The 27,276-nt window shown below is 47.6% G+C and overlaps 1 protein-coding gene across 1 annotated transcript in view; it reads right to left on the reverse strand.

Moving 5' to 3' along the window:
• The window catches only part of CHCHD6 (coiled-coil-helix-coiled-coil-helix domain containing 6), an 890,347-nt gene that overhangs the window by 594,540 nt on the left and 268,531 nt on the right, over window positions 1–27,276 (reverse strand). The window contains exon 5 of the mRNA XM_078661730.1: window positions 4,884–4,967. Coding sequence (XP_078517856.1) covers window positions 4,884–4,967 — 84 coding nt within the window. The remainder of the gene's footprint in view (window positions 1–4,883; window positions 4,968–27,276) is intronic.

The raw sequence follows: 27,276 nt of genomic DNA on the forward strand, positions 1-27,276 counted from the left end.
ACACAGGAGGAGAGTGTCGTGGCCGCCCCTGTGAATAGGGGAAAGCTGGAAATTTCGGACTATGTGGCAACGTGTGGTCGGCTGGCTGTAGGTTCGGACTGTTCCGGAGGTTTTAGATTTGAGCAGAAGATGGTGACTTTGTCCCACGCACTGCCTCCGGCGACCCAGGCAATATTCCAGCAACGGTCGGCTGCTCTGGCTGTTTCCTCCTTCTTCGACCCTGTGTGCTTGGTGTGGAACACATGTCCTGGGGCAGTACCGGGAAAGATGATCCTCCATGATGATGACTGTGTTGGTATCCAGCGACGTCCAAAATACATGTGTGTGTCGCTTTTTGGTCTCTTTTGGACGCTCCTCTTCCTAGTAACATCAGACATGGCAATGGGTCGACGGGTATGCATTGGTGGATTCGCAAAGAGAGGCCAAGGATGAGACTGATTCTTCAGAGGTTGTCATTTAATAGGCGGGCGGGCACGGGGGATGCGTGCTCTCACGGCATAACTAATAGTGTAGTAGGTGAATAATGCTCCCCATTTCTCTCTGACATGCTCGATTTATGTTGTTTACTGTTTACCTTGGGGAGGACTATATTGTGCGGGAGGGAGAAGCCGGGGGCATGTTTGAAGGCCCTCCTCCAGTTTATTAATAATCTTATTATTTAGTGGATTCTTTGTCTTTCTCTTTCCCTCTCCTTTGGGGCAGTTCCTGGGCGACAGGCACGCTGTTAGTGGGGTAGGCCATAGCCATTACAGTGGTGTAGGGTGGCGGGTGTGGGGGGGGGGGTTTGTTATTTTAATTTGTTTTGTTCTATGGTCCCTTTCTTCTTTTTCCGTCTGTCTTCGGGAGGGTTCTTTACCTCTTTAGTAGGGTTGGCTGTCTTTCTTTCCCTTTTTCCTTTTATTATAAGGCTTCTACACTCAACTATGCCTTTAGGCTACTGGAGGGCGGGTTTTCGGGATGGTGCTCTGCTATATTGCTTGCTGTCGTATTGTTTTTGCTCTGGGTCCGCCTCGGCGACTGTATTGTTTTGACAACTGTATGGTTCATCAACTGATTCTGTTTGCTTCGCGGGGTACGTCCCCCCCTTACCTCTTCTTATTTTATTATGTGGTGTGACGCCATTGCTCCTGCAGCCGTTCCTACTCTACATAACTTTAAAAAAAACGAAAACCTCATATATCCTTATGCTTTGCAGTGCGCACTCACACATGACGTATCTATGATATTGCTTTCTTCGGTTGTGTTTTTGTTTCTACATCCTGATTCATTTGATACGCTTGCGGCCGGCCCTTGTGGTTGTGGGCCTGCGCATGTAATATTTTGCAAGTTTCAATAAAGGTTTAAAAAAAAAAAAAAAAGAATGGTGAGGCAAGATCAGGTATAAACACTGCCTTAGAAACACATGGTACACTTCATCTGTAATCTATAGAGAGGGTAGAGAGAGCCTGAAGACTAGAACTAGGTGGCACCTGAAGAACTGAATTGCAAGATTTGTATTGGTTTACTTCCTTGCGGCAGCAACACGCTCAACCAATCAACATCAGAGACATCAGTCCTCCTCACCTATGCCAATGCTTCACACATTCTACATGGAGCCTCTCGGGACACTGACCGAAGACTTGAGTATCACAATTCCTCTGATGGCCATAAGGGCACGCTAACTGGGTGTACTTTTACATTCACTCTGGATGGCTGATTAGGAAAGCTAAACATTCTTTAAAAAACATAGCGGTTACATTTGTATTCTCAACTGTATTTGTACACCCTACAGGATTTCATGGCACCATTCTTCCTTGTTCTACATAGTGCAATAGGGTGAAAAAGCATAAACTAAAACCAGACCCTATTTCTATAAGAAACCACCTTAGCTGCCATCCTCATTTTCTAAAGCTTTATAAAAAATGTATCCAAAATTTGATGATTTCCACAAAAACGGTAGTTCCTCTGCATAAATTGCGAAATGATTCAGGATCTGGTGGAAATGTGGTTTAAAGTTTTAGATGAAACTATGACCAAAGTCTCCTACTGGACAAAAAAACACACACACATTTCTGACCCTCCAATAACCTCTAGCCAAATAAAACTCTATACATTTGTCATGTTCAACCAGTTCAAAGTTATTTTGTTGGGTTTCGTGAAGACTGGATAATTTTTGTCAACGAGAAAGGCAATGTAAAAGGGATTTCATATTGAGGCTGTGTTGTAACCAGAAGTATGTAGCAAGCAAGAAGTAAAATGGCAGTGCCAACTTCTGCACTAAAAATTGGTTAACAATGCCTTAATAATGCAACAAGAGAAGATTATGTGAATATTGCTGCAGAATTTACCAATTTGCTCCTGATTACCAAACTCTAAAGGTGCACTGAATTCCACATTACCCATATCATAGGTAAAAAAGATACAAATGCACTCCATTCAGAGAGTAGGATACACATATACCGTCCTATATATATATTTTTAAAGAAATGCATATTTTTGTTAATTCTCACATTTAGTCTAGTGCTGCATATTTTAATTGCTTGCAATTAAAGTTAATATTTTAATTGCTTGAAATTTAAGTTTTTGGGATTTATTCAAAATAAAACTGTACACACTGTCGATGGAATGCGCTTGGAGTGAACAGCCGTGATTCTATTCTCGGCAACACATTCTGGAAAAATAATCCTCATCATGAAAAACAATTAACGACCAAATCATATCTCGTTTTTGGCCGATGTACAATTTTCCAAGTGAAACTATAAAGGTCAGAGTAGGCGCAGTGAAATCGAGAGCGCGTAGCTCAAAGCCGCGTTCCTCTGAAAGGATCGCGCAGTGACATCAGGCGTAGTTGTATCGCTGGACCATGGTGCAGTCGGACAGCTTTTTCACAAGATATTAATAATTATGAACACAAAGAGGCATGTACAGTGGACTTCGTGAGCAGACGATCCAAGGGACATTTCACTTACAATAGCAAATTCTCAATTTCAACCTGCATCCTCTCAGCAGGAGCAATTTCTGTTACACCAACAAAACAATTTACAGTCCCAAAGGCGTTTCCACTGAAGAAACCTAATATATATTTCATTTTATTTTACATATTTTAGCAGAACTAAATTGAAAAAGAATCTTGTTTTCAGCAGGGAACGTCAGTGAGTGAAATCAGATGTTACATAAATTAGATCAAAGGCATTAGAAGGAACCCAATTAAAAATCAATTCTGTTTGAAACTTGAACGATGAAAAGTCGCACATTATGGAGCTGCGAGACGTGATTTTATTTGGGGGTGGAGGTTGGCGTTGTGACGAAGATTGAAACTGACAAAGCGCAGCACTGCGCTCTCCGCGTGCAGGTGCAGCTGGGGACGAGGAATTTTCCTCCTTAAGAATTTTCAAAGAGCACGTCAAAAAAAGACTGCAAAATCCCCTAGAGATTCGTAAACACCTGTCTGGTACACCTAAAGGGCACATTAGGGAGATATTTCAATATCTACTTGACATGCAAAAGGGAAATCAATTTTCTATTAGGGGCAAAGTGGAAAAAAATCACGAAAGTTAGGTAATCACCAATATGAACAAAATACATTGGGCTAGTTAAGAAGACACAGTGCGTACAGCACAGCATACTTGACAGAGAATTGAAAATACACGGTCTGTGTCCCCTTTGTTTGCACCTTAAGTAATAAGGCAGCCAACACGCCCTAGGGATAATGGCGACAATCCACAAATGTTACTTGTTAGCTGCTCATCTTTTTTGGAGTTTTGGATCCTATGAATCATTATATGAACAAAGATCTTCTGCCAGCACCATTGTTGCTTCGGTCGAGTGGATATAAAGGAAATCCTTGAGTTTTGGCACTTCTCAGTTGCCGACTGGCATCTCTGCCCATTTTCCTCCCCCACTTGAGAGCTGCTTCTGGATCCCAACTAAGCACCCAGAGGACTACCCTGACAGGGTTGACAGAGCTCTAGCTGAAGATTTATTGAACCTGCAGGACTAAGAAGCAGATGTCATATGGACTGAACACATACTACAATTTTAGGGTTATCACAATGCATTTGCTGATCCATTTGGCGCTTGGCATACTGCTTTAGTACTCAAACACGATACACAAGCAGATCACAATTCTTGGACTAGGAAGAGAAGAGGTGCACATCCCACAAGAAATATGGTTAAAGTACATTCTTCATATCAGGTAGTGTAGGTACAAATTTGTGATGGTTTCCGGTGCTCACCAACCGTCACACCTTTCTACTCAAAGATATTGTATGAGTGAATGGATGGGGACTGCCATTCAAGGCTAAAAAACAAAAATGTGGAAACATGCAATAACAATATTACTGAACAATCACTTGGTCAATGTCCAAGTCACACAGCATAGATTTTTCAGTGGTATGTTTATCAGTCTTGATTCCAAACAGTTGGTGTGGATACAGAGTAACTTCGGAAACAGCCAACGCGCGTTTCTTCCAAATGGTCTTTGTATAAGCCTAATAGTAGTGGTAAGTTGGCCAGCAAACGTGAAAGAGAGCAGTAAGTCGGTACCAGGCAAGTTGGGAAAAAGAGAATAGTCATCAGAACATTTGATTGCGTAGGGACAAGTGAGCCCAGTGGTAGGTGTATCAATATGGCTGTGATAGGCTGATGTGTCAAATTGTTGAAAGTTAAACTAAACATCTGTGTGTCGGTGTATCGCTGCTATTAAGTCTACTTAATGGCAGCAGTACAGTGGCACACAACTGCTTCACTTTCTACAAATTAGCCTTGACAATGTCAATTTGGACGAAACACGCATTGGATGCTTCGCAAGTTACTCTGCATCGACACAGATAGTCGACACTGACAAATCTATAACGTCATAGGCATTAACATTTTCGCTTTTCTTCTTTTTACGCTTACAATACCTTTTTCTCGATGCGAGCCAATTGTTCTTTGTGAAACTCATCCAAGCGCTTCAGCTCGGCTTCCTTCCGTTCCAGTTCTTTAGCCTATACAAAAGAACATGGCTGTGTTAAATCTTAGCACAAGTGGCATGTGAAGTGGAATGGCATTTATGTCTATTGTGATGCTTAATGGAGTACAATAAACAAGTAAAATACGTAATTCTGTGCATCGGTTTAGAGAAACAGAAGTTACATGCATGCCCACTAAACTGTGGGTGAACATTTCTTAACTGGAGAGCATGCGGTCTGCCAGCTTTACCTGCGGAGTCGAAATTGGCGTACATAAGCTATGGTTGGGTGGTACCATAATGCATGTTCATTTGTTGTATGCAGTGCGGTGGGCTGCTAAAGATCACTGCACTCCAACAGAGTTGATTGTAAGATTGCTCCATCACATTAAGCAGAAGAATGCAAGTACCAACTAATATTTCAAGAAGAAGGGCAGTGGTTAAGAAGGAGGTATTGTTATAGGTTTATGGGGGAGGTATAGTGTAGTAGCTGCTTAACTGAATTGCAAGATTCACAGTACAGAAAAGAGAAGGCTAAAACTGTGACTCTTAGTCTTAGTCACAACTTATTTTAGTGCCACAAGTACCAGGCAAACTTTAAGACCCCTTAAGGTCTTGGCTATCCTGAAATCTTGGCAATGTCTTTGCTATCCTGAAATCTTGGCCAGGTCTTTACTATCCTGAAATATTGGTCTTTACTTATTGAAAAATCTCTTAAACAACTGTTTTATGTCCCTCTTGGCAGTGGCCCAGCAGCTTATCTTGGCGCTATGAGTGAGCGGCAAGCATAACATATACCTTTCTTACAGCCAAAGACCCTACTTTGGCCCTGCAGGCTCTTCAGAGGCTCCAACCTCTATCTTGACAGACATGTCTGCCTCTCCAGTCAAATGACTCCTGGCTAGAGAATGGTAGAACCAACAGGAATGCAAAGCCTTTGTAACAATCTATGTGCTCAACAAATATATAGATTATACGCCAAACATACACACAGCGGCACTCACCTACAAGAATTTGTTTTGTGCTGTTTTTCTATTATCCAGAATCAGAGGTCGAAGTAGGTGGGATCTATTGGGAACGATGTTACCAAGCTCTTTTAAATTTACCAAAACAGTCCCTGTCCTTTTGTTACTAAACAACTGCACCACGAACGGTAATGTTGAGTCTGAGTCGCCCCGCTCTGAAAGGGGACAAATGGGGTCTTCTGCCCTAAGAAGTCAGAGAAGGGACGGCCAGCTAAAAAATAAATAGACAGCAAATGAGACAACCTCTGGGCACCATATGTCAAATGGAGTAGTTTCTGTCCTGTAACTCCAGTTCTGTAGTAGGGGTATCTCTGTTATAGTCATAATCTAGTGAATAGTCCCGCCCATGTGCGTGGACCCCGGAGCAATCAAAAATAATCTCTTACAGTGTCAAAAAATGCAGAAAAGCATAGACACTTAAGAGAGAATTTAAAGACAGATAATGCAGCCTAAAAGGCTACACTGTCCAGTACTTCAACTAGAAATTCCAAGATAAAATCCACAAAACAGCAAAAGCCTGTACAGATTTCCATTGCTTTAACAGCAAACTCCCTCAGGAATGATAGAGAGAAGAACCTGGACAGACAAGCCCCATAGGCTGCCATTATGTGGCTCAAAACAGGATACTGTGCCTTTAAGAGAATCTTCCAGAACCTTCTCCCAGTATCCCAGAATGCATAGCAGGTCCAACTTACTTTCAGTTCTTTTTGAAGGCGTAACACGCCAGACCTGTAGCATTCCGTACATGAATATCTCTCTCCACCGGGGAGGAGGGAGGGCGCTTATGACTATAACAGAGATACCCCTACTACAGAACTGGAGTTACAGGACAGAAACTACTCCTTCTGTAGTAGGGGATCTCTGTGTATAGTCATAATCTAGTGAATAGAATGGCAAGCCCATCCCCACACCAAAGCGGCGGTGGAGAAAAGAGAATTAACACCACTATTGTGCGAACAGATTTCGCAGTGAAGCCTGTCCAACCTGAGCATCTGCCCTAGCATCAGAGTCCAGGCAGTAATGTTTAGCAAAGGTATGAACCGACTTCCAAGTGGCCGCCTTGCAGATTTCTGCAATCGGAACATTACGGAGCAATGCTGTTGTGTCAGCCTTGCCCATGGTGGAATGAGCCTTAGGCTTACCTCCTAAGGTCTTATTAGCTTTTTGGTAACACAGCTGTATGCAGGACACAATCCACCTAGAGATAGACTGCTTAGAGGTCGCAAGACCCGTCCTGACAGATCCATAATTGACGAACAATTGGTCTGACCTACGAATATCACTGGTTTTATCCAGATAAAATTTCAGCACCCTCCTAACATCCAGGGAATGCAAAGACCTTTCCGCTGGAGATGAAGGATTCTGAAATAACGTAGGCAAAGAAATAGTCTGGTTGATATGAAAAGCAGAAACAACCTTGGGAAGAAACTTAGGGTGAGTACGCATAACAACCTTAGCAGCATGAAATATAGTATAAAGTTCTTGGCAACACAACGCCTGAATTTCACTCACCCTGCGGGCCGATGTAATGGCCACGAGGAACGCCGCCTTCCAGGACAAGTGCTGCAACAAAGCCTTATGAATAGGTTCAAAAGGCTCCTTCATCAATCTGGACAGCACCACATTCAAGTCCCATGAAGGCGAAGGAAGCCTGACAGGAGGGAACACTTTCTTCAAGCCTTCCAAAAAATCTTTGATCACAGGGATCTGAAAGAAGGAAGTCTGTGAAGGGCATTTCCTGTAGGCAGTCAAAGCAGCCAGATGAACCTTAATGGAATGGACATTAAGGCCAGACTGCGCCAGATGTAGCAGATATGGAAGGATGACATCTTCCTTGCATGTCGTAGGGTCATAGTTCTTAGACTTGCACCAGATGCAAAACCTCTTCCACTTGTAAGCATAAGAAGTCCTAGTGGTAGGTCGCTTAGCCTCCTTCAGTATGTCCATACAATCCTCTGGGAGATTCAAATGGCCATATTGCACTATTTCAGGAGCCATGCCGCCAAACTCAAAGACGAGAGGTTGGGGTGCACCATCCGCCCCCCGAACTTCGTGAGAAGGTCCGGCCTGCACGGCAGCTTCATGTGAGGAAGGAGAGACCGGTGAAGCAGGTCCGTGAACCACCACTGTCTGGGCCATTCCGGGGCAATCAGAATGATCTTCGCCCTGGAGTGGGAGAGCTTGATGAGAACCGCTGGAATCAGGGGAATGGGCGGAAAAGCGTACAGAAAGCTGTTCGACCAGTTGATCCATAACGCGTTCCCCAGCGTCCCCGGTTGGTAGTACCTGGAGGCGAAGTCTCGGCATTTGCTGTTTTCGGCGGTGGCGAACAGATCTACGTCTGGAGTTCCCCACCTTGCGAAGACTTCTCCTAGCACTTCGTCGTTTATGACCCATTCGTGGTTTTCCTGAATCAGTCTGCTCAGCTCGTCTGCCTGAACATTCTGCACGCCTGGCAGATGAGTAGCCGTTATCGAGAGTCCTCGAGCCAGAAGCCAATGCCAGATCGCCTGCGCCTCCTGAGACAGAGTGCGTGATCTCGAGCCCCCCTGCTTGTTGAGGTAATACATCGTGGTCGTATTGTACGTCTGTACAAGCAGAGAGTTGGTCTGGAAGGACGGTTGAAAGGCCTTCAGCGCCATGTGAACAGCCCTGAGTTCCAGGAAATTGATGTGGTACGTGGACTCCGATGGGGACCACGTCCCTTGAATCTGCAGGTCTCCGGAGTGCGCTCCCCATCCCAGGAGAGACGCATCCGTCACGATAGTCTGAGTGGGAATGTCCTTGTGGAAGGGAACCCCTCTGAGGAGATTCTCCGCTGAACACCACCACTTCAGAGACTGAAGAGCACGCAGAGACAGTCGTATCTTGTCGTCCCAAGATCCTCTCCTCTGGTCCCACTGATCTTCCAAGCACTCCTGCAGCGGTCTCATGTGCAGCCGCGCATGTGGTGTCAGGAAGATGCAAGAGGCCATCGATCCCAGCAGAGAAGACACCGTCCTCACTGTCGTGGATGGAGTGGACATGAGAGCCTGAGCCTTCCGAAGGAGTGATAAACGTCGCTCTTCCGAAGGAGACACGCTTGCTGACAGCGTATCGATGGAGGCTCCCAAGTACTGGATGCACTGGACCGGAGTCGGGACAGACTTGGACATGTTGATGTGCAACCCCAGCTTGTTCAAGAGAACGCACGTCTTCTGGAAGTGTGCTTGAGCTTCCGAGAAGGAGAAGGCCTTGATCAACCAGTCGTCCAGGTACGGGTAGACAAACACCTTGTTCTTCCGCAGGTGTGCCGCTACCACTGCCATGCACTTCGAGAACGTCCGGGGCGCAGACTTCAGCCCGAACGGAAGTACCGTGTACTGATAGTGATTGGTGCCGACTTGAAATCGCAGGAACTTCCTGTGTTTGTGTGCAATGGGCACATGGAAGTACGCATCCTGTAGGTCTATGGCGCAAAGCCAGTCTCCCCGCTGCAGGTGAGGATAAATCTGATGCAACGACAGCATGCGAAACTTTTCTCTGCGAATCCATTTGTTTGCCTGTCGCAAGTCCAGAATGGGCCTGAACTCGCTCTTGTCCTTCTTGCGGACCAGAAAGAACCGGGAGTACAGACCTCTTCCTCTTTGAGACAGAGGTACATCTTCTATCGCCCTTTTCCTTAAAAGGATGTCGGCCTCCGCCTGGAGCTCCCGCTGTTGATACTGCGAGCTGACAGGAGGAATCGATGGAGGAGGGCTGATGAACCGAAGACTGTATCCATTGCAAACAATATTCAGCACCCACTTGTCCTGAGTAATTTTTCTCCACTCTGCCAGAAAAAATTGAACGCTTCCCCCCACCGGAGCAGGTAACGGACGAAGGGGAAGTAACCGCTCAGGGGCGAGACCCAGCTGGGCCCTTGTTCGCGGTAGAGGACTGCTGTCCACCTCTACCCCTCTGACGTTTCTGGAAGGGTCTTCTGTATTGCTGCTGTTGTTGCTGCTGCTGCTGTTGCCCAGAAGACTGTCCCCTTCCTCGACCCTGCGACCCGAACCGTCGTTGGAACTGGCGGTAGGGTTTCTTTTCTTTGGGCTTCTCCAAGCCCACAGCCGTCAGGGTTTCAGCCTCGGCCTTCATCCTGGCCATTTCGTCATCTGCGTGTTTCCCGAAGAGGGTTTCGCCGGAAAACAGCAGATTTGCCACTTGTTGTTGCGCTTCAGGCTTGAGCGACGTCAGCCGGAGCCAAGCATGGCGTCTCTGATTGATACCGTGGCAGTATCCATGCGCGGCCAACAGGGAGATATCCGCCGCTGCGCTGATGGTCTGGTTCGAAACCAGCATCCCTTCCTGGACGATCCCCATGAAGTCCTCTTTCCTGTCACGCGGGACAAGGTCCGCAAACTGTTCCATGGAATCCCACAGTGCACGGTCATACCGCCCCAACAACGCCGAGTCACTGGAGGCCTTCATCGTCGTGGAAGACGTCCCACACGCCTTCCGTCCAGCTGAGTCAATCCAGCGGCTCTCCTTATCCGGAGGCACAGTGGAGGACGGGGATGTAGCATGAAGTTTCCTAGCCGCCGTCACAATCACCGAATCAGGCACTGGGTCCTTCCGTAAGAAGGCCGGGTCCGACTCTGGAGCCCTGTACTTCTTGACAAGCCTGGAGGGAGCGGCTTTCACCACTGCCGGCGTAAGGAAGAGCTGTTCAGCAGGCTCAACCAGTCCGGGCACCAAAGGCAGTAGGGGGCGAGACAGGTGCTTCGTGTGCAAAGTCTCGAAGATCACAGAAGTCGTGGGCATAGGGGCCGTCACCTTGATCCCCAACTTCGCCGCCCCTCTCAGGAGAACCTCCTGGAACGTGCCAATGTCATCTATCGGAGATACCCTCGTCTCCGGTGAATCCCACAATGTAGGTGAATATGAGCGGGTCCCAGAGGCCGAACGGGACCTGGACCTATGCCTCCTATGGAGATGTCTGGATCTCGAGGAGGATCCGTGTCCACTCCTAGATCTGTCTCTTCACCCTGAGCGTGACCTCGATCTCCTGGGTCTGGGACGCTCCGCCGGCTTCCCCGGGTCGGACGTCTTGGGCTTAGGAGGAACCTTCGACTTAGGAGTTTTCTTCGGCGGTGTCGGAAGTCTGGGCATCGACACCGATCTCGGTGGAACCGGAGGAGGAGCACCAGGCACCGGGGCCTGTGGTCCTGACGGAAGAGCAGGTAGAGGAGGCAATGGAGGAGGGGTCGGAGCCCTCGGGGGAGGACCTCTAGGCAAAGGAGGAGGCGGAGGAGGCGTAATAGTCTTCTTCGGGGTATACACCTCTGAGTACGCCGTTCCCGGCGAACCACCATCCTGTCCTGACTGAGGGGAGCCCCCCACAGTCCTCGGCCGGTCCTTACGACCCCCTGACGTCGAAGACCGGTGTTCAGACGTCGAACGTGGTCCCCTCGACGTCGAGCGGCCCTTCGGCGTCGACCGTTTCACACGCCTCGGCGTCGATCGGCTTCTATGCTTCGACGTCGAGCCCGACCAGATGGACGATCCTCTAAACTTCGACGACGAGCGCTTACGCCTCGACGGTGACCTCGACCGCCTCGACGACGACCTCTTGGATCGCCTCGACGTCGAACTCGATCGCCTCGACGCCGACTTCTTCAGCGCCGGAGACCTCTTTCGCCTCGACGGCGACCTCGCCCTCTTCGACGGTGGCCTCGACGACGAGGATCCCCTCGACGACGACGATGTCCTCGCTCTTGACGGCGAACGGCGGTGTCGCCTCGACGGCGAGCGCCGACGCCGGGCCCTCCGATGCCGTCCACTCGACGGCGACGGCGACGAAGAAGAAATCGACACCGGGTTCGACGGCGGCCTGTGTAAGTCCCTCGACGTCGACGGGCGACGTTTTCTCAACCCAGAGCCCTGGGGAGACCGGGAACTGGCCGTGGACCTTCCTCTCGACGTCGTGGTCAGAGCAACCGACCCAGACGGAGACCTTGGACGTTTGCTGGACTTCCTGCCCCTGGGGAGCCCCCCAGAGGCCTCAGCATGGGCAGTAGAAGCCCCTCCAGACCCACCTTGAGCCTTCAGTCTTCTTTCTTCAAGTCCCTGAAGTCTGATCTTCCTCCTGTCCTTCAGGGTCCTGCCAGAGAAGCCTCTACAGATCCCACATTCCCCTGGGATGTGGGAAGAGGGAAGGCAGAGGATACACACCTCATGGGGATCTGACTTGGCCTTCTTCCTGGAGCACTCCGGGCATTTGTCAAATAATGCAGGCATTATGGACAACAAAAGGGTGCAGAAAACCAAGAAGAAAGTCACCAGAGTACTTTAAAAGTACACAAAATCGAATTTAGTGAAAAAACACCACAAAACCCTTGAAAAGGGAGAGCTCAATGCTCCAGGGTCCTGCTTGCAGGAGCCGGAAAAAAGAACTGAAAGTAAGTTGGACCTGCTATGCATTCTGGGATACTGGGAGAAGGTTCTGGAAGATTCTCTTAAAGGCACAGTATCCTGTTTTGAGCCACATAATGGCAGCCTATGGGGCTTGTCTGTCCAGGTTCTTCTCTCTATCATTCCTGAGGGAGTTTGCTGTTAAAGCAATGGAAATCTGTACAGGCTTTTGCTGTTTTGTGGATTTTATGGTGGAATTTCTAGTTGAAGTACTGGACAGTGTAGCCTTTTAGGCTGCATTATCTGTCTTTAAATTCTCTCTTAAGTGTCTATGCTTTTCTGCATTTTTTGACACTGTAAGAGATTATTTTTGATTGCTCCGGGGTCCACGCACATGGGCGGGACTATTCACTAGATTATGACTATACACAGAGATCCCCTACTACAGAACAAATGTGCCTCAATATATCCACACTTCTGAGGTGGCTGTGACACTAACCAACCACACGGCCCCTCGGAATGATCACATTCCTTCAGCCAAATTGCAGTCATATTGCAATGAATGAGGACATGCTACACTACTGGGCAGAATTATGAAGCTCCTGCACACGCTTAAAAAATCCCTAGCCAACAGCGCTAAGGGGAGAAACATGAGTCTACTACAAACAGCAGCCTACACTCTTATTATACTGGGTGCTTCCTTGTGTCTGGACAAAGCTAAACCTCTCTGAAGAGCTATAATAACAGCAGAACACATGTCAGGGGTTGCTTTTATTCATTTCAGGTTGGCCTGAATGGCAATTTACCAATCCAAAGCTGTAATACTGTGCCTGGAGTGGTAAAAGGCTTTTGTCATTTTACAGCTCGGCATGGATAGCACTGTGCTAATCCAAATGCTTACAGACTTTGCTGTAGAAATGGCACAAGACCTTGTCCCTTTCTATATTGGCGAAGATGGCACTGTACTAATTCTATACTTAAACACTTTGATAGCAAAGCAGACATCTGAGGTGAGCAAATTCAGAGTGTTGTTGTTGTTGTAGGGGGCTCTATACAGGAGCTGCTCTCCACCTACACTTGGGAACTACCCAGAGTTCTCTGCACATTAATGCTGCACACTATGCCTGAAATGGTAGTGTTTTGACTCTTATTGTCCTATAAATATTGCAATGCTTCACAATCAATCTCTGTATTATTGTTATGAAGCACAGATGAATAGGTATTTTGTTCCTCGCTACTCTATACATAATCGAATGTCAATGTTAGTTAAACTGATAAAGTGCACTGTTACCCTGGGGTGTCCTGCCCCTAGCTCCCTGATCTGGACCTACTAGGTTCCTAGTGACCCATCTGGCATCTACTTGCTGAAAAGCCTGGTTTTCATGGCCTTTCTAAGGGCCAGCAAATTTGGGGCGGTTCGGATAGTCAGAGGTAGTTCATTCCAGGCAGCAATAGTTCCTGTGAAGAAACTTCTGCCACCCAAAATCATTTTTTTAAACCAGGGTATTACCAAGGATTTGGAGTTGGAAGATCTAGGTGTCCTGTTGGGTACATGCCACCAAAACTTCTGAGTGAAGTAGGACAGTCCCAGCTTATGTAGAGCCTTGTAAGTAATGTATTGTGCTTTAAAATGTTACCCTGCTATTCATTTACAACCAATGACGTTTTTGAATGACATTTCTCACCGAGGTGAACTTGGGTGTACGTGAAAGTAATCCTGCAGCCGCATTTTGCAACACCTGCAGCTTTTTCAGGTGTTGTTGCTGTAGATTCAGGTTTAGGCTGTTGCAATAGTCTAGCCTGGCCAGAATTAAGGACAAAATTACTATTGTTTGGGAATTAGGAGGAATACAATCTAGGATCCTCTTGATCTTTCTGAGAATAAAGAAGGTAGAAGATGTTACGGCGTTCACCTGACTTGAAAAGGAGAGCTTATTATCTACAATCACTCCCACATTTTTGGCCTTATCCATCGGCCTAGGTAAACAGGCCATCTCTTCGGGCCACCAACTTGGGGACCAGAAAGAGGGATCATTTCCAAACAGTACCACCACTGTTTTATTGGAATTAAGTTTTAGGCAGTGGCTGCGCATACAGGTGCTGACCGCTGCCGTACAGTCATGGAATTTTTTGCCGATGGTACTCGGTTGATTTGTGACCGCCACTACGATCTGAGTATCATCAGCGTATGAAGTTAGAGCAAAGCCGAAAAGTTGTATTATCGGTGCCAGGGCTAAATAAACATTAAAAAGAGTGGGGCTGATGAAAGAACCCTGGGGGACTCCACAAGGAAGATTAAATGGTTCTGACTTAAAAGGTTCTAAGGCTACAACTTGCTTCCTATCTTCTAGGAAGGATTTCATAAGATTGAGGGCCGGGCCCTGAACACCTATGGCTGCTAACTATTCCACACGATTGGGTGGTGGACGGTGTTGAAAGCCTCTGCCAGTCTAACAGAATCAGGGCGGCCTTACCTCCCCCATCTAATGCCACTCTGATTTCCTCCACAGATTTAATCAGTGCTGAGTCTGTGCTATAGCCACCTCTAAAACCATGTTGCGTGTCATCCAGCATGCAATGCTCAGTGATGTACTCCGAGAGTTGAAGGTTCATGGACTTCTCTAAAAGTTTTGCAAGCAATGGAAGACGAGAAATAGGGCATAAATTGTTAGTGTCAAGGGGGTAGAGGTTAGGTTTCTTTAAAATAGGTGGAATAGAGGCAACTTTCCATATTTTGTGAAAACGGTCAGAGCTAAGAACCGAATTGAAAACTGTGGTAAGGTTTTTCGCAACAGAATTGAAGACTGTGGTAAGGTTTTCCGCAACTGCGTCCTGTGTCAGAGAGATCCCCTCACTGCACTGTTCAGAAAGGCAGCATTGCTGTGTAGTGTCGGGTAAAATATAGCGCTTATGGGGAAGGGTTGTTTGGTGCTGGGTATGGAAAAGGAGGATATTGAAGGTCAGGCAACTATTCATGAGAATTTTTGGGGCTAAAAGTAACAATTAAAATGAAGACTTAACCGGCTTTTGGACATCATTTACAATCCAGTCGACCTATTTAGAGCAATGATTTAATTTGTATACTTTCTATGAATGATTCGACATCTTCAATACAGTTTAAGAAGCTCACGTTTCTGATAAATGGAGGTGTTAGGGATAGTTAATTTGACGTTCCTGTTTGGGGTCCACTGGGCTTGTTGCTCTAGAGATCATTTTTTGTTTTCCTAAAATGCAGAATCCTAATTATTACTTGGAAGCATTACTTGCTGTCAGAAAATCCTAAACACTGTAGCCACAAGTGTGTCTACATCCTTTTTTAACACTAAAAGTGGCATTGCTATGGTGTAGCCATAAAGTCTAAGCTAGAAGTGCACTGATGAAATAACTATCACCCAACAGGAAGTTCACGAGCCCGACTGACTTCTGCAGATTGGCTCTGACTGATGTCTGGTGGCATCATAGACTGGAAGGTCCACAGAAGCTTCTTTCCCAGTCTTATGAAAGGGCTTTCCTCTGCTTTTTTTTAGGGGCTCAGGTTTCATTGTCACAGCTTTACAATCTTATTGATCCCAACAGTACAAGTACATTTGTACTGCTATCCTAATTTATGTAAAGATATTCAAAGTTGCCATTATAGTCTCACTAAAAGGGGAGCTTGACCCTCATTATAAAGACAACTATTACTATAACTTACAGAGATTGCGTTGGAGAATGTATGATGACAAGCAAAATGTTCCAGTACGTTATCTGAACCCTGATGCATGTTGGAATTGTGGTAAGGGGAGATGGGCTCACCATATGTGGTTCAAATCTAGTCATTTTATGAGGCTTCTAAAGCAGAACTTCAATGGAAGAGGTTTTTTTAGGTCCACGTCAATACATAAACTAGACAACACTTCCAGGGCTTGTTGTTGGCCGACTGGGCGTAAAACTTTCTGCGGGTATTTGAAGATTAGTTCCAAGATTAAAACTGAAAGTTGTCTTTCAAAAATGTTTAATCTTGAACCTTGGAGAGGATTTCTATAAAATGGAGTCAAGACAGCACTAGTCTTGGGAACCATATCTTGATTTGGGTTATTGTGGTCTACTTTTTCCTTGTTAAATTTAGAAAAGCATTAAGAGCAACTTACTGAACTTCGTCCTGCCAACATCAGCTCTTCGTCGAAACAAGTGCAGGTTCTCCCTTCTGGTCATTGCGAGATGCCCTCACCATCTTACGCATGTGATGGGTGAATGTGGGTGGCCAGCGGTGGTGTAATCATTAGGAAACAGGGTGATTTCCCACATCTGTGGCCAGACCAGCATTGCTGTTGGACTTGTTAAGACAGCTCATTCTTTTTTACCCTGAAGAACTTCCAAACCACTGTGTTCGGCAAGCAGACTGGCCATGAGGTTGGTGGGCGTATGGCGACCAGTACTCCCTTGCATGCACCGGGGTCATGGATTTTACAAGCGCACTGCAAATAAGGTGATGGCTTTTGAATACCCTCTTACGGAAGACAGTTTGTGGGATGTAAGATCATGGCAATAACCTTTTTGAAGATTCCTTAACCTCTTTATGGAATGACTTTGTTTACCTGCTAAAAAGCCCCTTTTTTCTGTCATTTAAAAATAAAAGTGTGTGATACACTTTTTAGTTGAAGTTGTGTTTTTTTAGGTGGGATGGCACGCGTGTGAATGGTAGCTGTGTGCTGCACAGTGAAGGCTAACAGGGATTCAAGTGTCTGGAAGGTGTTAGCCGGCAGCACCCAGCTGGCAAACTCTCTGTGTGGGGCATTGCCGCATGATAACAGGTTAAAAATACAGTACATCCTGTATCTGGGCATCCAGATCTATAGGACATAGTCGGACCAGTTCGAGGGTTACATAGTCCGAGCCACTATAGCCCTCAGTGCCAGTGTGACTTTCTGGGCTTTCGCTTCCACTCTCGGTGATGGGCAGAGTTGCTGTATCAAAAATGGTGATGCTGCCCCGCCTCCAATAATATTTTGTAAATATACCTGTAGTTCTCCCACAAAAGGTATCACGCAACGCAAAACTAAAATTCATCCAAGATCATACCTTACGCCCAAGCAGATTCATCGCATGCTCCGAATTCCCCCCACTGTTGCCCCCACTGTCGTGCAGACGAAGCTGGTTTTCTCCACATGCTATGGTCATGCCATTGCCTCAGTGATTACTGGGGACGAATCTGCACCTCACTGAGCACAGTAACACAACACCCAGTGCCGGCGGAGGCTCTGGGCTATCTCATGGGTCGCCGGAGGCGCTCAAAGAAACAAAAAGTACGATTAAAGCTACTTGGACCTAGCATTTATCCTAGCGGTGAGGGCCCTCACTATGAGGTGGAAATCCCCAAGATGCCCGGCTGCGTCCATCTGGCAAGCAGACAAGCTTCAGTGGGGAAGGTCCGAAAGAGCAGCTCTACGTAGGGTGGAAGAGAGAGGGTTGCGGAAACAGCCCATTTCAATGGAATGGGAAGCCATGCTGATTGAGCTTGAAACACTGGATTTATCATCCCCATAACTCGTACTGCCCCAATTCCATCTCATATCAAACGAGGATACCAGATAGCTGCAGACTCCTAAACCCTCAGATCAGGACTAACGCCCTCTAGTCCTAGACCAGGTTAATCCTGGGAGCAACATGTCTGTAGTAATTTACCCTGTCCATTACGAACTGATAGAGGACCCTGACCGGGAGTTGCAGGGGGGAGGGACGGGTGGAGGGAGGGAACAGGGGGGGTTGGTTCAGTTTTGTTACGTGTATTTACACACTGCTTTCATTCTGATGTGAATCATATAGCTGATACGCCTCGTCATTGACAAATATGCTAATGGAGCCCGGGTTCCGAGAGTAGTTACTCATACAGACTTCACTATGTACAATGTGCTAAAGATAATGACATAGAAATGTATGAAAAGCAAGGAAAGAACAAGCATTTACAATGCAACGGTTTCGCCTTTGGAAAAGTTTGAGCTATTGGCATTGTAAATGACAAAATTTGTATTTATGTGTTGGTTAAGAAAACAGATAAATAAATGGCAGTCATTTACATTGCCAATAGCTCTAACTTTTCCAAAGGCGAAACCGTTGCATTGTAAATGCTTGTTGTTCCTTGTGAAGGCAGCCGCTAAATCCTGTGAGCTCAGTTATCCAGATGGTCATTCACTCAGTGATTCTGGCAGACAGTCTGAGAGAGCCTGGCTCCCCAGCTGATGCAAGGGATCTCCCTGTCAGTAAACTCTGTGACTCACCGGCTGCTCATTTTTGCAATAAGCACTCTCAGACTCAAGTGAGCAGGTGAGACAGTTTCTACCGTTCCCACAACACCGGATTTATCCTGATGTCACCCAGACAGACAGCTGGGGCGTGTTAGCGAAGAGCCTTTGTTTTGTTTTATGGAACTAAACTTGGAACCGCTCCTTCAGCAGCCAGGGGGGTGAAAGCTTAGAGTGTGAGAGAGATGCTTCAGCTTTCAATGTTTGTCCACCCAGCTGTCAAGCCCCCCAGCTGTCATGACTGCAAACTCTTTCCAGGGGTCCCAGTTTCACATAGACACCCCCCTAACCCTAACCTCGGGGCTGGGAGACCAGTTTCAACTATCCCTGCCAAGGAGACCGTCTTATAGACTTGTCAATCCAGGTGCCCAGTAAACTCAACCCCGGCGTGGGAGCCCCAGATGCAGGCTCACTGGTCCTGAGAGCTGAGTCACACACTCGCGTGTCAATCCCAGTTACACGCACACGTGCCTCCAGAGCTCGTGCACACACCAGCCTAGGGCACTCTTGCACCGTGGGAGCTCACTCACCACTACCTCATTGGTCACAGTTAACACCTGCCTAAGGAGCCGAGTCACACACTGACCTACCTCTCTGTCCACGTGCAACCCCCTGCCCTGGAGGCAGAGTCACACATGCCCTGGATCTCAGTCAGTGGAAGCCCTTCTGACAGATAGCTCACTAGCGGGGACCAAATATACACCCAAAAACCAACTGCAGACGTGGCAAGGAATTCCATCACATCCAGTAATATGTCACCAGTGCCCTGACAAATTCCTCAAGGGCAAGGCAGTGGGACCCTATGCTGATGAATAAGGCTCGCAGACACAGGGAGTAGGGTATTGGAACTGGCCCAAGGCACGTGTGCCTGGCCCCTTTTATTATCAGGGTTACCTGACCAGTGACGCCAGTGCTGGGTGGGTGTATAGTGTACTACCTCATACTCTTGAGCTCTAGAACATGTCCTGCAGGAAACTGCGTATCTTTCCACGTTTCTTTTAAAATGATGCCCTCCTAAGAATTTTGCGCCCGGGGCAACTGCCCTCTGCCCCCACCACGCGACATCACTGGGGTGAAGGCGACCTTCCTGGTCCAATAAATGCGCACCGCACAGGAGGCCACTCTAAGGGTACGAGCAAACCTCCTCGTTCCCCTGAAACACTCACAGATTCAGAGAGTTGTCATCAAGCAGCAAGGGAAATGTCTTTTCTGCAGCTTGGTGTTCTTAATCCTTTGTTTCTTTCTCGGGTGTGTAGCAGGGTCGACGCCGCTCACGCCCATCAAAACCAGCCACTGCTGCAAAATGTCCAGTGCGACTTTGTTGCCCCCGAGGTACGGAGATTGCCAGACCAGTAAACAATGTCACTGAAATTAGGAAGACCTTGGACTTGTGGTACCTACTTTTAGATGGAGTACACAGCTGTCAGCTTTCTGCATCGGTGAATCTCTATCGGTGTGAAAAGGCTTGTTTTTCACCCACTAATCAAGGGTTAACAAAAACACATTTTTCAGAAAAACAAAAAGGAAGAGAAACGTGTGTTGCAGCTGCCAGAATACGAAGTGATTTGTCATACAGTCTATGGCTTCACTGCTAAAACAACACCCTCCGGGGAATAAGACTAGTTTTGTTGAAGGACAGCGCCTGAACGAGGAACAGGTGTGCGAGCCCCCAACACACAATGGACAGTGGATGCCAACTGACAGAGACAGCGTCAACTTATTTCTGAATAATGCCACACAAGAGGAAACCAGTTATATCATTAGGAAACAACACCACCAACCTGCCCGGAGCCCTAAAGCCGCCACAGCATATGAACGATCGTGTTCGGGTGTTCAGCTGCATACCACACTTTCATCATTTAGCAGTGCATACATGAAAGCAAATATTGGTTGGGTGACATTGTTTTGTAAGAAGGTACCTGAGATCCACACATGCCCATCTATAATAGGCCGATATCCACCATTCTGTCCTTGGAACAGTTTGTGAAAAATTGCAAAAAAAAAATACCAAACATTCTAAGAAAGTAAAGCATATCAGAAGAAAGACATCCGGTAATATGACTATAAAAACAAGTTTGTCTCTCATTCATCAACTGAAAGCCATTGCAAGCTGCAGTGGGATGCGCTTATGCTCACCTTTAGCGCCTAGAAGACGCAGTGATCGCACTATAAAAAAAATATATATATATATATTTTAAAGAGTACAACGACCGTCCGCTTTATTTTATTGGACTATGCTTAACATGGCTGATTTAATACTTGAAAGCAAAAGTGCAGTACAGCCTTTGAAAGGAGGCTCATTGTAAAAAATTATGCAGCAATGGAGTGTGATTAGAAACAAAACTGCACAAATGTATAATAAAAACACGAGCGACGGAAAGCATAGAAGTCGGGGACTGTGATGAGATGCGACCGCTTGCTCCACTCCATTACTTTAGGTGAACCCTGCTGCTAGCTGTGCTCATCGGCAAAGAGCAGAACCATGCTACCTCAACTTTCTGTGTGGTCAGCGGCGGTGACCCAGTACAGAATTTGGAGCGCCTTGTTTATAGCGCAGTTTGGAAATACAAAGATCTCCAAAAGCTTTCACAGCAAACACAATTCTAATGTTTTCTCTTCCAGTTAAGTACTACTGACAGGAGTCAAAGCCCCTCCCGAACTTCCAAAATGCAAAAAGTTAATATAGCATCGATAGGGAGGGAGTCCAACAGAGAGCGTCCGCCACCCCTCCGGCGAGGAGAAGGGATCACCAGGCGAGGAAACAATGCGGGCGCTCGGTGGGTTGCTACGCCTGCTGCGGAGGGGCCGATGCAACCGCAGAGTGGAATCCGGCGCAACTTTTCATTCTGCGGCGGCCAACAAAGCGCCTCTCGGCGCCTTGGGATACAGTTGGCGCTATATACATTGTTTCAAAGTAGCTGGTCGTCTCCCTCAGGATCCGTTTCCGACCTGGAAGTTGTGGGAAGTGCTGCGGGCGGTGGTTTCTCGGCTCTTTCTTGCTCAGATGATGGATGGATGGAGGCGGTGGGGGGAGGCGGTGGCGCTGAAGATGCCCCCGGCCCCTGGAGTCACCAGGTAGCCGGCTGCAGGAGAGATAAGACTCGGAGCGGCGTCCGCGCAGCGCACAAAGGCGGGGGATGAAGGCTGCCCCCCCGGGAGCCCCCTCAGGAGGCGGGTGGGGGGAGGCGGGGGGTCAGTCGCTGGGGAGGGGGCGCAGTAGCAGTTCTGGGAGCTCCGGGCACAGCAGCTTCCCTCACGGCCAAGCTCCGGAGACAGCGGCTTCTCTTGGACCGGCGGCGGCTGGGAATGGATGGATGGGCAGAGGGAGGGGGAGATGAAAGAGGCCGGGCATGGGCGGGGGGAGGCAGGCAAGGCACACAGTGAGAGAGGGGAGGCGCTGCCACCAGAGCTTTTAGAGGGCCGAGAAATCCTGATTCTCAGACCCGGTGGAAATTAAACGCTAACATAGACAAGCACCTACGAGGACACAGGGGGCGGGAGAGGACACGGACGGCGGGAGGAGGGCGGGAGAGGACACGGACGGCGGGAGGAGGGCGGGAGAGGACACGGAACGGCGGGAGGAGGGCGGGAGAGGACACGGACGGCAGGAGGGGGGCTGGAGAGGACACGGACGGCGGGAGAGGACACGGACGTGCACAGGACAGCGAGGGGGGGCGGAAAGGCACACGGAGGGGGCGGGAATGGACAGACTTTCAGTGAAAGGGGAGGGAACGGGAAAAAACGTAACTCCGCCCTGGGAAAAAATCTCGGGAACGCCCCCGAATCTGGTCCGGACTTGACGGACAGATCTCTGTTCCAATGGCTAGCCTCCATTTATGGAGCTAGCCAATGGGACAGGGGGGCGTATTCCATTTTCCTTACTGGAATCAAGAGATTTCTCTGGAGGCGGAGCTAAGAGCTCCGCCCTCCAGCGAAACCTAAAAAACCGTCTCTGATGTATTTTATGTATGCTCTATAATGTGCCGTGGTCACCAATAAGGTACGTTAAAAAAAAAATACAGTACATCCTAAATAAAATCATAGGCAGAGACTGGATGTGGCTATTATGAAATTGAGGTTTATGGTTACACCTTTAAAAAGCACACACACAAAGATCTTAGATACAGGTTGAATTTAGTGGAAGTTGTTATGAGACAACCAGATTTACTCTGAGATGGGGATCTGTTGTCCTCCAGGTCCACCTCAGCAGTACTAGGAACGGGTACCGATACATTATAATTTGTGGGAAATGTATTGAGCACATTACAATACTGGGGAGAAATGCATACAGAACTCAATATTCTTGGGTCTCCATGGCTTAACTCGATGATGTGGGCAGTTTTTGTTTAAAACGTACGTGAGGGGAAGTCAAAGATTAGGTAAATGATTAAGTAAATTAATATTGAAATGGAAAGCGTAGTCAGGCTTAGGGCTTCCAATGAGGGAGAGGACATCTACAGAGTAAATGTTACAGAGGAGTAAATGTTTATCCTATTAAGCCGCCAGATATCATTATATGGCCCAGACATTTATTCGTGATCTTTAATTACGAAGATTACAGAGCGTTCCGCCATGTTCAGATCCCAAGGTACCAATATCTGCGATTCTGACGGGGATAGGCAATTATTACTGGTGAAGGTGGAAAAATATGGGGAAAAGCTCCTGGAAGTCACGCTGAAAAGGTCCGCCTCCATTTAGTAGGATGGTCTAGATAGGAAGGTGTTTTGTCGCATTATGCTCTGGTTAATATTTATTTTTCAAAAGTTTCAGGACCCAACTCGAAATCTGCACAGACCTTAAGGTTGGGCCATTTAAGTTGCAGTCCAATCAACTTTAGGGGCATATACATGCATAAAGTTGAGGTAAACCACCGAAATAGTTCCACACATTTATACCCTCCACACAAAAAACCCTTCCACCCCATAACAGTAGACCGTCCTCTCAACGCATGGCATCTCCTAGAAGAGCATTCAACTATCTTTTCAGGGAGCACCTGAATGACTTACCTTTTTAAATGAACTTTTGGCACAGCTAAAAAAAAAATTCAATTTTTCTGCACCACTTATCCCTTTTGATACCTTTATTCTTCGACCCTTTTTAGATCTCGCGTCACGGTCTCCCACGAAACATTTTGTTTACTATTAGTGGGCTTGGATGCCGCCCACTACTTACCATTTGTTGGCTTCAAGGCCACTCTCAATTGCTTGCTTTCTGCTGGTCAGCTCTGCGGTCGGCACTTCCCTCTTCTTACATGTGACCATCCCCTGGTGCATGGCCCTAGAACTTGCGTCCTAACATTGCACATGCTTTTGGAAGCCATTTTTTATTTTTGTTGAGCTGAACCTCGAACCTGGTTCCCTTGCTCTAAAGTCAGTAGCTTTGGCCGTTAAGCCATAGCTTCTCCCCTGACTTACCTTCAGATTTCGGATTGCAGATCTTGCTTCTTTCTGTGTTTGTCCCCGAAAGCATACCTTCCCAGTGCAAATGCTGACATTATTTATTTTTTATTTACACTGGAAAGCTCTGCCTTCGGGGACTTCAAAGGGAAGCAAGATGACATTTTAAGTAAAACTATTGAAACCTCGCTGAACGTTTTATGGAAAAATATGTGAACAAATAAATGCATTTATTTATTTATTTAAAAGATTTCTAAAGCGCGTAGTCACCCAGAGGGTCTCCCAGCGCTGAACCTCTTACTCACAAAGGGGAGAACGCCGGGGGGGAGGGAATGGCTCAGGGAAAGAGTAGGGTTTTGAGGGACTTCCTGAACCGAAGGAGATTTGGTTCTGTTCTGAGGCTCAGGGGGAGTGTGTTCCATTTTTTCCCGGAGTTGACCGAGAAACGACGGCCACCGAACCGGGCCTTCTTCACCTTGGGGATCGTGATGTAGTTCCCATGTTCGGAACGGAGCGCTCTCGTTGGTCTGTACGGTGTAATCCACTTACCTAGGATAGGGGGGCCAACATTGTACAGTACCTTGTGGGTCAGACATAGGGCCTTGAAAGTTACCCTTTCCCTAATGGGGAGCCAGTGCAGCGTCCTCAGTGCGGGCTTGGCAGATGTTCTGGCCGGGGTATTTGTTAGGAGTCGGGCTGCGGCATTCTGGGCTTTCTGAAGCGTTTGGAGGGTGGATTCTGGAGCTCCTAGGTAGATAGCGTTGCTGTAGTCCAGCCTAGATAAAATTAGGCCTTGGATCAGCAATAGGCGCGATTGGAAGGGTAATAAGGGAAGTACCTTCCTGCAGGATCTCAGAAGTCCATAGCAAATGCCGGCCGTCTTTCTTGCCTGTGTCCTGAAAGTGAGATCGGTCTCCAGCCATACTCCCAGACTTTTGACCTCCGTCTTGGGGGTGGGTGGTTCACCCATGCAAGCGGGCCAGATGTTAGGGGGGAGGTTTGGGCCGTTATGTCCTAGGAGCAGGATCTCTGTTTTGGAGCCGTTTAATTTCAGGGCAGAGTCACTCATCCACTGATGTACACTAGCTAGGCAGTCGTGGAGATTGGAAGGCTCTTGCTTGGGGTGGGAGAGCGTTACCACCAGCTGTGTGTCGTCAGCGTAGCTAACTATCGAGATACCAAACGGGGACACGAGTTCCTCCAGTGGGGCCATGTACGCGTTGAACAGCGTGGGGCTCAAGGATGAGCCCTGTGGCACTCCACACTGGAGGGGAATGGAGGGGGAGCGGCTTTCACCTTCCCATACTTGGAAGGAGCGTCGGGAGAGAAAAGACGAGAGCCATTTTAGCGCCTTGTCTTTCACCCCGATGTTATCGAGACGATGGATTAAGACCTGGTGATTGACCGTATCAAAGGCCGCACTTAGGTCTAGGAGGACCACTGCCACTGATCCTCCTGTGTCGATAATTTCCCTGGTTTTTTCTATTGCTGCTAGAAGGGCTGTGTCCGTACCCTGACCTGGTCTGAAGCCCGTCTGTGAGTCGTTAAGAAGATGGTTTGACTCCAGGAAATGTGATAGTTTTTTGTTTGCTAGTTTTTCGGCGACCTTGCCTATCCAGGGAAGGAGGGAGATAGGTCTGTAGTTGGATAGGTCTGCCGGATCTAGCGATGGTTTCTTGAGAAGCCCTTTGCATGCCATGTTTAATTTAGTTGTAAACTCTTAATGTCTTTCTATGAAACCAGATGAAAAATAACAAAAACAACATGCAAGCGTTTGCGACACAAAAGTCCTAAATACCTTTTTAGGTCTTGCCTGGCGTTAGCCATGCAAGGGCTTCTTGGAATCAATACGATTCCAGAAACTCAATTTCTGCACCGCCCATGTTTTGCATTGGTGCGCGTCATTTTGCATCACCAATTATGCAAAACCGGGTGTTACGATTGTCCAGGAGGCTTTTTAGTCCCGCCTGGTTACCACCCTGTCCACTTTTGGCCCCGCCCACCGGGATTGGATCTTTTACTTGCCACGGGAGATAGTGTCTCTTAATTAGCCGCTAAGCACTTTTTTATTTCCTTTGCGAGCCACTCTCACTGCAGGCACAACGTGATTTTTTTTTATTAAAGGGCAATTGCGCTTTAATGCGCTTTAAATTTTAAATGCAGTACTAGGCTGTACAAAGCCCTCATTGCTGTGCGTGCCCTACATAAATAGATATTTATTTGTTGTGTAGTGTGCAGTACTGGGCTGTACAGAGCCCTCATTACTGTGCGTGCGCTACATGAACGGTTCTTGCTCTACACGGCCTGCTGGCTGTTTGTTTAGCAAATGCATACAACGCAAACCGAATTCAAGAGTAGTAGAGACCTTTACAAGACACCAGGTAACATTACAGAAGAGCACATTCACACAGGAACACATTGCCTTTTAGAAGGCATGCCAGATTAATTAATTTGCCCAGAATCACACATTGGTAAGCCAACGCCGTGACTCGAACAACACCAGCTTCCGTACGCGATCATCATGCGTGATTAATCAATTAATCTCCCCATGTCTCCCTGTTTACTAAAAATGGGGTGCTAAAGGAACATTCACATGCGTGATAGGAAGGGACTACCCCGTTAAATCTGTTTCATGTTCTATCTACTTGCCGTTTTTGTTTCTAATATTCTGCCTCTTTCTGCTCTCCCATGTGCCCCCTTCGAGATCCTCCTCTCCTTCCGCATTCTGCCAGCACCCTCCTCCCCAATAGTCATCCACCATCACGTCGACCACCACCACCACGTCCACCACCACCATGTCCACCACCATGTCCACCACCACTACCACCATGTCCACCACCATCACCACCACGTCCCCCACCACCATGTCCACCACCAACACCACCACCACCACCACCACGTGCACCACCACTTTGTCCAACACAACCACCACGTCCAACACCACCACCACGTCCACCTTCACGTCCACCACCATGTCCACCACCGCCACCACGTCCACCACCACCATCACGCCCACCACTACATCCACAACCACCACGTCCACCACCACCACCCGTCACAGGTAAAGTGTCACTGGAGGGCAGGGGTAATAGGAGTGTCAACCCCGGCTGTACACTGGACATTTAAGGATGCATTGGGTGCGAGAAGACGGTAATAGGGGATAGAAGTATTACACCAGACCCAAGATACATTTTAAAGAGGCACAATGTCACAGGGGCTCCTGTAAAAGCACTCACAGCATCTCTACCTCATAGTGGCATACCCGCACG

This window comes from Lissotriton helveticus, chromosome 9, assembly GCF_964261635.1.
Source record: "Lissotriton helveticus chromosome 9, aLisHel1.1, whole genome shotgun sequence".
NCBI classification, from domain to species: Eukaryota; Metazoa; Chordata; class Amphibia; order Caudata; family Salamandridae; genus Lissotriton; species Lissotriton helveticus.